This window comes from Musca domestica, unplaced genomic scaffold, assembly GCF_030504385.1.
Source record: "Musca domestica strain aabys unplaced genomic scaffold, Musca_domestica.polishedcontigs.V.1.1 18, whole genome shotgun sequence".
NCBI lineage: Eukaryota > Metazoa > Arthropoda > Insecta > Diptera > Muscidae > Musca > Musca domestica.
This window is the reverse complement of record NW_026712238.1, coordinates 1,201,770-1,216,762: the sequence shown is the minus strand read 5'-3', so window position 1 is coordinate 1,216,762 and position 14,993 is coordinate 1,201,770. Positions and strand designations below refer to the sequence as shown.

At 34.5% G+C, this 14,993-nt stretch overlaps 1 protein-coding gene across 8 annotated transcripts in view; it reads left to right on the top strand.

Moving 5' to 3' along the window:
* The window catches only part of LOC101899976 (calsenilin), a 389,863-nt gene that overhangs the window by 323,859 nt on the left and 51,011 nt on the right, over nucleotides 1-14,993 (top strand). For all 8 annotated transcript variants that reach the window (XM_059120854.1, XM_059120853.1, XM_059120855.1 and 5 more), the window contains one exon: nucleotides 14,322-14,522. In XM_059120854.1, the coding sequence (XP_058976837.1) occupies nucleotides 14,322-14,522 (201 nt within the window). The remainder of the gene's footprint in view (nucleotides 1-14,321; nucleotides 14,523-14,993) is intronic.

Sequence of the window (14,993 nt, the reverse complement as noted above, 5' to 3'; positions counted from 1 at the left end):
TTGACCCTTTATGAGAGAGGTACCAGAAGGAGTGAACAGATATATTCCATCTGCATATCACATCTTGTGTTAGCAAACATAATGGGATTGGTGAAATATGAAGAGAACCGCATGCTTATTTCGAATTTAATAATCGTTTTACTAATTAAAGACGTTGAACCTTTGTGGGGGAGGTACCAGAGGAAGTGGACCGGTATAATCCATCTTCACAGCATATCTTGATTTAGAATGGGATGTGTGAAATATGAAGAGAATTGGATGTTTCTTTCGGATTTTATAATCGTTTTGGTTATTCAAAACTTTAAACCTTTGTGTAGGAGGCACCAGAAGGAATGTTTCGATCTCTACCCTCTTTATAACAGATCTTGTGTTGATAGAAATATTGGCATGTGCCAAGTCTGAATGCCATCGGAAGTTACTTTCGCGTTTTATAAGCTTCATGAATTTTCAAAATGTTGACCCTTTGTGGGGGAGGTACCAGAAGGAGTTGACCGATATATCCCATCTACACTACATATTTTGTTAGTACAAAAATGGGATGTGTGAAATATGAAGAGAACCGGAAAACTGTAACCCTTTGTGGGGTATATACCAGAAGGACTGTTACGATCTCGACCCTCTTAATAACAGATCTTGTGTTGATAGAAATATTGGCACATGTCAAGTCTGACTGTTATCTGATGTTAATTTCGCGTTTTATGAGCTTCGTGGATAGACAAAATGTTGACCCATTGTGGGGGAGGTGCGCCAATATATACCATCATCAGAGCAGATCTTTTCTTTGTAGAAAAGTGGGATGTGTAAAATATGTAGGGAACCGGATGCTTATTTAGGATTTTATAGTCGATTTGTTTATTCAAAATGTTGACTTCTTGTGGAGGAGGTATCAGAAGGAGTGGACCGAATTATTCCACCAGACCTTGTGTTAGTAAATTTATTGGGATATGTGAAATCGTACTCTTGTATCATATTTTGTAAGAGTTGTAATTATTCAAATTTGTAACCCTTTGTGGGGGAGGTACTTAATGGAGTGGATCGATATTGTCCGTTTTCCCGATCTACCACTGATGCAAATATTAGGATTCGCAAAGTTGGATCAAAATCGGATTATCGTTTCTCTTTTTCTGTAGGAAATATATTTTTTGAAAATTTCGACCTTTTGTGGAAGAGGAACCAGAAGGAGTGGGCCGATATATTCCATCTAAACACAAGACCCTGGGTGCATAAAAATATTAGGATGTGTGAAATTTTGACCAATTTTGAACCGTAGCGAAGTTAGTAAGGTAAGGTCTCGACTTTGAATATGTTCATTTTTTAAGCCCACATATCGAATCAATGGAACTAAATTTTAATTTTTCTCTGGGTATGAAACTATTACAAAAGACCTCAACGAATGTTCACGATATGACCATGTTTGAGAGATTTTAAAACGAATACAAAACGTTTAACATTAACTCATGCTGTTTGATGTTCTCGCAATCGAAAAAAAATTGTGAGCTTGACCTTAAGATATGACCAAATTCGGCAATACATAAACGTTGATTTTATCCAACCTTGCCAATGTTAAAGATTGAAATTCATCCACAAACAAAAATTATTTTTTCACACAAGATTCTATACGGATTATTCGATGCAAAACTACTTGATCCAAGCAGTTATGGAACATCAATTATAGATTTAAAATGGCGGACAAGGGCGGCGTAAGTAACTGCTATAAGTCACGAATAAGAACCTTGTATAAGGATACCTTCCGACACTTATAGTACACTTATATACCAACATAGTTTTTTTTTGATATTTCGATTTCTTAGGGAGCAGGAAGCCATTTTTATTTCCTTTTTTTTTGGAAAAATGTCTCGAAATTTATTGCTTTAAAAACTAGCCTACTGGTTAAAACTTTAAATTGTCCGCGATTTATTTACATTTTCAATTTCGCGCAGTAAAACCGTTAAACGTTAAAACCAAAATATAAGATATCTCAAAAATATAAGCAACCCCACCCATTCCAAGTTTAAAAACGAAAACAAATATAGAAAAGTAGAACATTTGCTCAAGAGAGACGAGCAAAATATGAAACACTCACATGGTGGCTCGCCCGCTCGCACGCACACAGTTTTAGAAACGTTTATTGCATCTGTTTACGAATTGTTTGCATAGACCTTAAGGACATACAACATTTCAAGTTCTCCTTCAGTTAAAAACATTTGCCCCAGTCCGACGGAGCAAGAAATGTATTGTTTGCTGTTGTTGTTGCCTAGATGTTGGATGGGGCAACAACAGCAACAGCAACAACAACATCTAAACTATAAACCAAGAAGATGAAATGAACAAAGTTTATAACTCTATTCATGGGAAAAGAGTGAGTGGTGTCACTCAGTGAAAAGGCACGAACGAACGAACGACCAACCGACCGGGCGAGCAAGTTATGGCGATGACGACGATGATGATGGTGGCACTGACGCTGAAGGTAGTGTCGGTGACTACTAGTGCCATTGCCACTAGTTGTATGAGTCTGGCTCTTCTTGTATCCATGTGGTAACAGGCACTTAACGGCCTTGTTACAAGTTTAACCACAATTGTGTTGATGAGATGATGCTGGCGGCTAAATGTAATAGTTATGTGGGGAAAGTGAATGGAGGGCCCGCCCGGCCAAGTTGAGTTGTTGGTCATACCGACGCTGATGATGATGTTTCTGACAATGATATTTTGACTTATGTAGTATGTATGTCTTTGCTAAGAGTTGTGTTGTTCTGTTAGTTTGTAATAGGGGCCAAACATTAAAGTGTCTCGGACACTGGTAGATTTGAATAATGTTGAAACATTTTGGAATGTTTATTTAGTGGGCTTTCTCACTGTATTTTTGGATTTTGAAAATGTCTTCAAGGACTTAGCTACAATGATTTTTAACAGCTTTGGTTATGGAGCCATTACGGGTCTATGATTAAGAAGGTAATAACCGTGAATAAAAAATTATCTTTCATGAATACTTGTTTCAGGACAATAATATTGGATTTAAAAAAGAGTATATATTTATTTATGACTATTTAGAATCTATAAGCAATGTTTTTACACTTATCTGAGACTTACTGTAATAATCTTAAAATATTTTTAATGACATTTTAGAACAATAATTGTTAATGCTTCAAAAATTTGTGTTCAAGGACTACCTGAGTTACAATTGGAGACTTAACGAGTATTTTTCAAAAGCCTTACTGGACAATCATGAATGAATTTTAAGAAAATATTTCATGAAACATACAAATGTTGGGAATTTTATTAAAAAAATTTCAAGGCAATAATCTTGACTATATTTTTAATGAACTTTAGAACCAAGCTCAACTTTATATCAAGAATATTTTTGCTTAGAAACTTCCAGAGTTTTTAAGAATCTGGGTCTCTGGGTCTCAAAGAAATAGGTATTTTTAATGGATAATCATGAATATTAAAATATATTTCAAGGACTTTGTCAAGTATTTTTCAAAGAATAAGAGTGAATTTTGAGAGTATTTTAAAGGATTGTCTGAATAAGTTGTAGATTTTTAGAATTTATTTTTTCAAGGGTTATCAGACCACAGTTGTGGATTTTTGATTATTTTTCAATAATATTTTGAATGACTTTTAGGGCTATAATTGATAATTTTTTCAAGATTTTTTAGGATGTTTTTTTAGACTAATGGTATTTTTTTATATACATTTTTTTAACCTCGTCGTGAGATTTTCGAGAAAATTCATCTGCGACTAATCGTTTAAGACTAGATAATTATTATTTTTTAAGAAAACCGTGGATTTTTTAAAACAATTATTTCAAGGACTTTCTGAGCCAACATCGTTGATTTTTTAAGGTAAATATTTCAAGGATGTTCAGGAAAAGAATTGTGGATTTTGAAGACAATTTTCCCAGTTTTAAAGACAGTTATTTAAAGAACTTTCAGGGCCATAATTGTGGATTTTTAGGACAATTATTTAAAGGTATATTCATGGATTTCTAAAACAATAACTTCAAGGACATTTAGGACCAAAATCGTTTCATTTTTCAATTGTGAATTTTTAAGTATATTCTTTTAAGGACTAAACATAATTTTTAAGCATTATTTAAAATAATCGTGGATATTTAAAAAAAAATGTTGACCATGGGCTCATCTTAGGACTAATGTCATTATTTTTATAATATTTTGTAATTTTTTAATATTTTTAAGGGATTTATGGTAAAATTATGCAGGATTTTTGAGGAAAATTTATTCAAGGACTAGTCGTGGTGGGGTCAGAATCGTAGATTTTCGAGAATATTATTGAAGGATAAATTGTGAATTTTTTTCATCTCTTTTTTCTCTGCAAAGGATTAAACAAGGACTAATCAGGGATCTCCCAAAAATATTTTTCAAGGATCATAGAAAGAACAATGTTTCTTGGGTTGTATTTTTGATTTTTCTTAAAACAATATTTCCCATTAAACATTTTCAAGGAGCTATAGGGTTGTTATCTTTAATTACACTGTCAAAATTATTACCGGAAATCCTGCAGATTATGAAAGTAAGTAGCGAAAATCGACTCAAGTAGCGGCGTTTTAAATGCTTACATCGCAAAGAAACCTAAATAAAGGGAACAAGTGCCGCCCTCTTCCACACTCTTTTGACAATTTTCGGATTACTACTCCTAGGAATTCGTGAATTTTTTGCATCTCTTTTTTCTCTGCAATATTGCTAAAGGCGCTACAGATATATAGAAGACGGAAGAACTTGTCCCCTTTATTTAGCAATATTGCAGAGAAAAAAGAGATGACAAAAATGCACGGATTCCTAGGAGTATTAATCCGAAAATTGTCAAAAGAGTGTGGCACTTGTCCCCTTTATTTAGGTTTCTTTGCGACTTTTTTTTCAAATGTGGCTAAATACTCCCTTAAAACGGTATCTTAGCAAATCAAAATATTCTATAGAATTATTTGTCAAAAAATTCTACTACATAAACGTCAGAAATTCATAAATATTTCAGAGACAATAAAACCGCACTTTGTAAGTTTGGGTTTCCAGCAAAGCATCATTTTAGAAGGATGCCATTAAATATTCTCCATCAAATTTCACTTTAAGTTACTAAAGAAAAAAATCTTTATTCTCATTTTATATGAATAAAAATTTGCATCAACGATCACATTTTATTCGGTTCTTTTTTTTTCGAATTCCCGCAAAAAATTAGCATACATTATTTTTAATATGACAAAAAAATCCCTTTAAACGCGCTCAAAATACTCTACAAAATTATTTCTTATAAAATTCGACTATAGGTCCTAAAAAACGTTACAACGATACATTTAAAGGTTAAAGCTGTACATTGTGTTAATTTGTGCAAAAATCACCAACAATGCATTATTTTAGAACTATAACTTAAAATACAAAAATATTATTCATCAAATTTCACTATAAGTCAAATCAAATAAATTTTCCCCGGACTTTTTTCAAGTACCCTCCCGAAGGTAACAAAAAATTTCGTTTTTACCAAAAAGAAGAAGTATCCTACTCAAAATTTCACTATAATTCAGAAAATAAATCATGTCTCTAAATACAATAGTTTTTAAGAAAATTACATTCGAAATTGTACTACAGGTGAAAATTATGTGTTTTGCTTTTTAACTAATTTAACCCATTGCAAACCGGGGCAAAATGCTTAAAGTCTCCTTATATCCAAATCCATTTTGTAAAGTTTCGTTTTTGAAATAATGTCAAAGAGCCCTGCCCAGTTGTTACCCTGTCTTACCCTATTCGCGTACTCCGTCGTGTTATATTCAAAACAATTCCACACAAAAGTTGTGCTCCGTTTTATAGTTAAATATAATCCAATAGTCACCACCAATCACCAATAGACACCTCTAATGCGAAATTCCGTGTCGACAAGTTTTCAAAAATCAAATAAAAAACAAAAATTAGTCCATTTGAACCCCTAAATGTACATTTTAAGAACAATAGGCTTTAATTCTGACCCTAACGCAACCCCATGTAATTTCGTGAGGATCGGATGATAATTGCGACATGCATATAATACCCTCAAAACGTAGTGTTGACTGGTGTAAAAATTTGGAAAATTTTCAATTTTTAATTGTAGGCTTCTGCCCAGTCCTAAACTCCAACTCAATGCAAATTTCCGCGTCATTTGGTTCATAATTGTGCCCTACAGAGCAACTGCAAAATCAGGAAAATTTTCTGTTTTTGGTCCATTTCAACACCTAAATATTTTGCAATCATCTCCAAAAACAATAGGGTTCTATTCTGACCCTAACCCCACTTCCATTTTCAATTTCGGGAGGATCGGGCCACAATTTCGACCTGTAGCTTGATTACAAATTAACATGGACAGACGGTCAGCTAGATCGACTCTGCTCGGCGAGATAGGAAGATCCGTATATAATTTCCTATGTGGGAAACCAATATTTCGGGGTGTTACATAATTTTTGTCCCAATCAAACTTATAATACCCCCAACACATTGTGTTGTAGGGTATATAAATTGCTTATGTTCAAACTAAATGATTTATAAGATTCCTTCTGGCTTCAATATTTTCTATTTATCATAATTTTCATCTAAATAATAGAAATGTTCACTTAAAAACATTTGACGATAACTTAAAATTTCAGCTAAGTTTCGAAGGAAACTTTGCTTGCCATTTCTACGAAACTGTTCATTAAACGGCAATTCAGAGGAATTTTCTCTAAGTTTATAGAGGAGAAAATATATACATACATTCATATGAATGTATATTAATTTCATCGCTTCTTCTTCTACGATTTCTATTAAGCATTATGTTTAGCATTTAGCCACTTGCTACTTATCCCAAAAAAAAGTTCCACTCCGAGCTATCTGCCTGCTGTTGACGTTGCCAATGGAAAACTTCGATTCAAAAGTTTTATTGAAAAAGTTTATTTGAATGGTAATTTTTGTTTTATTCTACATCGTTGGCGTAGTCGTTTATCCTACTATTCTGTCATATATATTTATTTTTCTATTACCTTGATCCAATTTTCCATGCCTAAAGTTTCGCTGAGAAATGATTTTAAATAGCCAAATTATTAACAGCTGTTTATACGCAGAAGCTGTGCGAAGCTGTATAATAAAGAACATTGTGTACAACTTTTCTAGAGAAAATGAGAAAAACTTGGGAAATTTACCAAAAAAAAAAAATATATATATATATATACAGGGTGAGATGAAAAACTGCAACCAACTTCAGACTGCCACTCATCCGATAGCTGTAAAAATTATTCCAGTGACAGCTCATTTGTATTGTTTGCAAGCTTACAAAAGCATTTTGGTGAAAATTTTTCAGAAAAAAGTTATCCGTGATGGAATTCAAGCGCGATAGTGTCGATAGTGTGATTTCCTTATATTTGGCTGAAAACCACAAGTGGCTATCGTTAGAGCCCTCCAGCATTTATATGTGAATAAATCTTTTGTGTCTCGTACCATCGCTCGTTACCGTGATACTGGTAGCGTAGCCCGACGTCAAGGAAGTGAATGGAAGAAAACAGCAACATCAGCAGAAATGGTTCGAAAAGTAAAGAAGCGACTTGATCGAAACCCGCGTCGCAGTGGCCGAAAAATGGCTCGTGAGCTGAATATTCCATTCGGCAAAAATTAAAAAATGAGCTCGGGGTAAAGCCATTGAAATTTCGAAGAGTTCAAGAACTGACACCGCAACAGAAAAAAAAATAGACTCAAAAGAGCTAAAGAGTTGCTTAGCTTGGCCGAAAGTGATGAACTGCCGAATTTGGTTTTCTCCGATGGGAAAACATTCGTTGTCCAAAGAGGTCAGCTGAAAATGTGCACCTTCGGTTGGCCACCCGAACTGAAGCGCCGGCCATAGTGATGGTGTGGGCCGCCATAACAGCCGATGGTCGCTCGCATCAGAATATATGCTGAATATTATCACGAAAATATTCTGGAAGGTGTATTAAAGCCTTGGGCACGCAAACATTTTGGCCGCAGACCTTGGACATTCCAACAGGACTAAGCACCATTGCACTCAGCACGCGCCACCCAAAAATGGTTACAAAATTAGGTTCCTCGCTTCATTTCCATGGCCACCAAAATGTCCCGATACCAATCCGTTGGACTATTGTGTCTGGGGTATTTTGGAAAGCAAGGTTGACACCAAAATACCAAAGTGTCGATCACCTCAAGCAAGCGCCTCGCCAGGAATGGGCCAAAATACCGCAGAGCAACATTCGGGCAGCGTGTATTGGTCGTTTGAAGGCCATAATTCGTGCCAAAGGTGACCAATTAGACAAAATCTAAACTCATTCTAAAATTTGATGCTATTTCCGACATTTTTTGCTTTCGTTCAATAAAATTTAAAAAAAATGTAAAAATTATGGCGTTTGACTTTGTTGCAGTTTTTTTATTTCACCCTGTATATTGAGACAATTTTCTCCGAAAATTCAAATTAAAGGAGAGAAAGAATATTTGCGATGGAATTCTCTTAAATAATAATGTACATCATTAATATTTCTCAACACTTAACTAATCCCAACAATAAACACTTTTCCGAAAATGTTCTCCAACATTTAATGCCTGACCAATTTTAAATACTCCACTTCACATTTAATGTTTTAATGTTTGAATCCCCTCTGACTAAATATGTTTATTGATTGCAAATGCGGATTACTTTAAGACGATCGAACGAAACAGCTCAATAAAGTTTCAATTCCCCACATGGGGGGCTTTTCGTTTGGTTTGCGAAGTTCTTTTCAGGCACACACGTGCGTTATCACCAATTTCTTCATTTCTCTCTCAAACCGTCTATTTATGTGTGTCGTATTGTCTTCCTGGAACTCAAGTACTTAAAACTTTTGCCTTTTGTGTGGTGGCAGCAAAAGCAGAAAATATGCAAATGCTAAATATGCGAAGCTATAAAGTGTGAAAAAGTTAGACAAAGAGAAGAAAACTTATTTTCAAAGGAAACAGAAAATAACATAAAGTTGAAATGCAAAATGAAGTTTGATGATTGCAACAGCATCGGGTCACTGAAAAGGTTCGTCGATGAAATCTTATAATAAATAGGGAAGGAATATACAATTTTTTAACTATTATTTATCAACATTTTCGAAACTTAACGAAAACTGGTTGGAAACCAGTAAGAAAAAATCAAAAGTCGGACGGGGCTGACTATATGATACCCTACACCACTATGCATATTTAGTAGAGCTCCCGTAACAAAAGCATGCATTTGAAGTAGGATCATACCACCTATCAACATTTGGCTTTAGAGCAGTTATAATTTTGTTACAGAGGGAACTAATATATATGGAGGCATACCCAATTCTGAATCGATTTTCACTAAATTTGACGGATACATTTTTATCTTTGATACAAAATAACGTTGGTATAGAATGAGCGATATCACTGCGAGATGGATTTTTTTAAAAAATATGTATCGGAGCCGAGTTCCACAAAATGGAAACGTACGTCCCAAAATTCACTCCATTATATTAGCCATAATTTCCACAATAAACCTAAAATCGGATTAAAGATATATATTGGAGTTATATATAAATTTTAGCCGATCTCGATAAAATTTCGAAAAGGTATTTCCGAGCTCTATACGATATCTGGTACCAAAAATCATTGTTGGTTAATGCATACTACGAATGTGAGGAATTTAAACACTAAATCGGATGAAAAATATGTATGGGAGCCATAGCTATATCTGAACCGATTTTCACCAAATTTGATGTACTTGCTTCTAGACTGAATTCGGTTGGATGTGCCAAAATTTAGGTCACTGCACTTATATTGATCATTTGGTGCACAATTAACCCTTAATCGGTTGAATCGGTTGATATATATGGGAGCTATATGCAAATCTGAACCGATCTTGATAAAATTAGGCAGAGGTATTTCCGAGCTCTATAAGATGTCTGGTACCAAATATCATTGTCGTTGACTTTAAACCCCAAATTGGATAAAACATATATATGGGAGCTATAGCTATATCTGAACCGATTTTCTACAAATTTTATGTAATTGCTTCTAGACTGGATTCGGTGGGATGTACCAAAATTCAATTCATTAGGACTTATATTGGCCATTCGGTGCACAATTATCTAGAAATCAGTTGAGGATATATGGGAGCTATATCTAAATCTGATCCGATTATCACAAGTTTCAATAGGGTTCGTCCTTGGGCCAAACAAATATTGTTAGGAAAACTTCAAACCTCAATCGGATGATATATGCGACCTGCATTTTGTTCACAAGAACTGACATGCATAAATCGACTCAGAAAGTGATTCTATGAAGATCCTTAAAAGTAACTATGGACCTATCTCGCTTCCTTCTCAATGTTGCAAACAAATGCACAAAGACATAAAAACCTCACCACTATGTGGTGTAGTGTATTACTATAAAGAAAACCCATCAAATTGAATAATATTCCGATGAAGATATTTGCAGAACGATGACCACTACGAAAGAGAAGACCTGCTTACAACGACGACTGAATGACAGAATCAGTTTGTAGTAAGGGCAAAAGCGGCCAAAGGATTTACAATAGAGCTCGAGGCTATAAGCGGAAGGAAACAACTAAAAAACCATTTTTTTGACCGGGTAAACTCGGTATGTGGTCTGAACCGAGATGACATCGTCACACGATTTTTATACGCTCCACTAGAGTTGCACAAGTTTCTAATCGTATTAGTGATGTCAGAAATTTCATATCACTTATACGCAGAGCTTTCATACAAACGGCCGGAGTGCCCGAAACTAGATAAAGAATGAGATCATTCGATCGAATTAGTTTGGCACAACTCTACCCTTCACCACAGCATGGAGGGTATATTAAATTCGTGATTCCGTTTATGACCCCTCAAAATATTGGACCCATCAAAGTATATACATTCCTGGTCAACATTAAATTCTATGCCGATTTACGATTTAGCCCGTGTCTCTGTCTATCTGTCAGCCTGTGGAAATCACTCAAGCTTCCGAACGAAATAAAACAAGTTCGTAACATTTTACTCAGTTTTATATTGGGTCTGCATGATTTTTGGTATTGAAAATAGGTCACATATGTCGCATGTTTGTTTTAATTTCAATTCAATTTTAACAATTTTTGTGTTCCTAATTCTTACAAAAATTGGTAGGATCCCTAGATATTAATGATTTGAGTTCCATTTATAACCGGGATTTTTTAAAATTTTGTATTTAGAGTTCGTAATGGGTATTTCTAATGACACAACATTTCATACATAGCTTCGCATCTTCGTACAGCTCCCATGCAACGGAACCTCTCAATATTTTGATGATTTTGAGGATCTTGCGTTAGGAAAAATATCTGGATGTGTGAAATTTGAAAAGAGTTGGATGCATATTTCGATTTCTTTGAGAGTTTTGCCTTTTGAAAATCTTTAATCCTATGTGGGGAAGGTACCAGAAGAAATGGTCCGATATGTACCTTCTTTACAACAGATTTAATGTTAATGAATATATTGAGATGTACCAAGTCTGAATGGAGTCGAATGTTATTTTAGCGTTTTATAAGCTTCATGAGCTTCATATTGTTGACCCTTTGTGGGGGAGGTACCAGAAGGATTGGACCAATATATCCCATCTTCACACCAGACCTTGGGCAAAAAAAAAATGTTGTGATGTGTGTAATTTGAAAAGAACTGGATGCCTATTTCGGATTGTATGTTCGTTTCAAGATTTTAACCCTTTGTGGGGGAGGTACCAGAGGGAGCGGCCCGATTTCTACCATCTTTATGACAGAGCTTGTGTTGATGGAAATATTGAAATGAACCAAGTCTGAATAGAATCGGGTGTTATTTTCGCGTTTTTTTTTGAGCTTCGCGGATATTTAAAATATTGACCCTTTGTGGGGGAGGTTCCGGAAGGAGCAGACCGATATTTTATCACGGGTTTGTCTAAAAATTTGTATTTTTTCTAGGTTCTAGCTCCTGGGTTCTAGCTCCGGTGGCAAAACATTGCATGTATAGGTCCACGTTTTGGAATAGCTCACAGATGACGGTACCTCGAGATATTCGTTATTTTGATGATTTTTGCTACATTTCTTCGTGTATTTGTCTAGAAATTGATATATGTGCATCCTAAGCTAGCTCCGTTGCCGAAACATTGTATGTATAGATTCACGTTTTTGAATGACCCCATATAGCAGTACTTCTCGATATTTTAATGATTTTTGCGAAATTTCCCACGAATATGTCTATTTGTGGGTCACAATAGCTTCTAATGTTTCCTTTACCCTAAGGTGGAGGGTATTACAAGTTCGGTCCGGCCGAATTTAATGTTTTTTTACTTGTTATACCCTCCACTCGAGTTGTGGCATTCTAGTTCATAGTTCAGTACACTTTACTTTTTTGTTATTTATTGTTAATGGAAATATTGAGATGTACCAAGTCTGAATGGAATCGGACGTTATTTTCGCGTTTTATGAATTCCATGAAATTCAAAATGTTGACCCTTGGTGGTCACACCATTTACACCAGACCTTGGGCAAATAAAAACGTTGAGATGTGTGCAAAAAGTGGATGCTTATTTCGAATTTTGTGATCGTTTTGGTTATTAAATATTTTAACCCTTTATGGGGGTGGTACCAGAGGGAGCGGCCCGATCTCTACCATCCTTATAACAGAGCTTGTGTTGATGGAAATATTGAGATGTACCAACTCTGAATGGAGTTGGACGTTATTTTGGTGTTTTATGAGCTTCATGGACATTCAAAATTTTGTATCTTTTTGAGGCAGGTACCTGAAGCTGTGGACCGTTATGTCCCATCTTTACACCAGACCTTGAGTTTAAAAAAATATTGTGGTGTATGTAATTTGAAGACAATCGGAATAATTGTAACTCTTATAAAATGTGATGTAAGAGACATTTTATAAGAGTTACAATTATTCAAAATGTTGACCCTTTGTGAGGGAGGTACTGGATGTGGGGGAGGTATGTAATCATATACTCATATACTTCATATACTTCATGCACACCAACCAGTCAGACAAACAGACAGACGGACGAACGGACACCCCTAGATCGACAGCAAATGTCTTGAAATTGATTTAGATCAAGGAGACCTACAGTATATAATTGTTTACTATGAGGCAAGTTTTTACCGAGGTTGAGGGTAAGTGCCTATTGAAAGCTAAATAACAATTCTGTTGCAAAATGTCTAGGATTGTTAAAATTCAGAATAAATAGAGGTACTATAGAAAAAGGCTATGAGGCTATAGAAAAACATGGACCTATATACATTTTTGTTTGCCAATTAGGAAGTCGATATACCAAAGTTCTAACACTTCTGTTGAAAAATGAGGCCACAATCATCAATATCACGCATATCGGAAAGTGACTTTTAGTGGGAGATATACAAAAACTGTGTACCTATATAATTTTCATTTGTGATCTCCCCTTCCAGCGTTCACTCCCTTTAGCCCGTAGGAATATGATAAATAGTAAAGGGAAAAATAGGGAACAGTATTAATTTTTAATACGACAATTATCGAATTTCTTACAGAAATTAGAAATCGTTTGCAAAAACTTAAATTTTAGCCGGGAAAATTGAGTTAAGAACAACAAAAAATCTATTTGAGGATAAACACTTTCAAGTTTTAATTATCATACCTTAAATAACTTTGTTAGGATTGGTTCGAAATTATTTTTTTTTTTTTTCAAACCTTCCAAAACAGCTGTAATAAGTACTACATTTAATTTTTAGTACCGACGTTTGGTTACGTCACAATCCTATATTTCGTACTCTGTAAAAAATATTTTTTGTATCGCAAATGAAGAGGTAAGTCTTTTGTTCAAAAGAGTTAAACTGCCTATATTTGTGATTTTTGGCTGTAAACTCGGAAGCAGTCTCACAGCATGCAATGTTATAATTCACTTTCCGCAGATAGTTCTTACCTTTGAAAGGTAGACAGAAGTTCTTGGAAAATAAAGTCAATACATCAGAAATTGTCAAAATAAGTAAATCCTCTAAGGGATTAAATCAATAAAAATGTAAATATGTCTTGGGCAAAAAAATTAACAAAGAAAGGGTAAAAGAAATAAAAGCAAGGAACATAAAAACGGAAAAATAAACAACCAAAAAATGTGCAAAACATATCTAAACCACTTATGCTTAGAAATAGTTTTAAGTTACCCTACAAAATTAACATTTTTATTCACCCAACCTAAATTATGTTTCAGCACACACACCTAAAATAAACTCCCCCTAACTAACACATTATCAGATTATTTACACATAATTGTATGATTACACATAATCCGATTATTTAAAACATGTGTTTTTATTTATTATTATTTTTTTATTCCTTCCAGATTCTGAACTAGAAGAATTTGAAACGCCGGCACGTTATCGGCCCGATTCACTGGGCGCCTTGAGTCGTGCTACCCGCTTTACAGAGGATGAAATCAAGCGAATTTATCGCGGTTTTAAGGCTGAATGTCCCACGGGTGTCGTCAAAGAGGACACTTTCAAACTGATCTATGCGCAATTCTTTCCCCAGGGAGGTTCGTGCGGTACAGTATAATTTGTTTTGTTAACATTTTTGCTATGACTTTAGTTACTAATGCCTGCCTATCTATCCATGCGTTTTTCTATTTCCATGTTTTTTTGTGTGTGTGGTGTGGAATTAAATCAAAAAGAAAAACATATTTCATTGCCTACTTAAATTCAATGTCTCTGTGTGTGTGTATGTAATTTGGTTGTCTCTGAGATGTGCCCGTAAAACGCACAATATGACATAAAAATAAATTAAGATTTCAATATTATTATCAATGTATGTCTAATTTGTGGTAATTGTATGTCGTTTTATTAGTTAAATAATACTATTGATATTTAAATGAAGTGAGATTAAATACAAATGAATTGTATGTTGCAATTTCTATTCGATTCCTATTTAAAAAAAAAAGCTTGAGAAACATAAATTATATTGTAGGAAATGTATGTATCTATGCTTTTAAAAGTATTTAATTTATTAAGAATAGTTT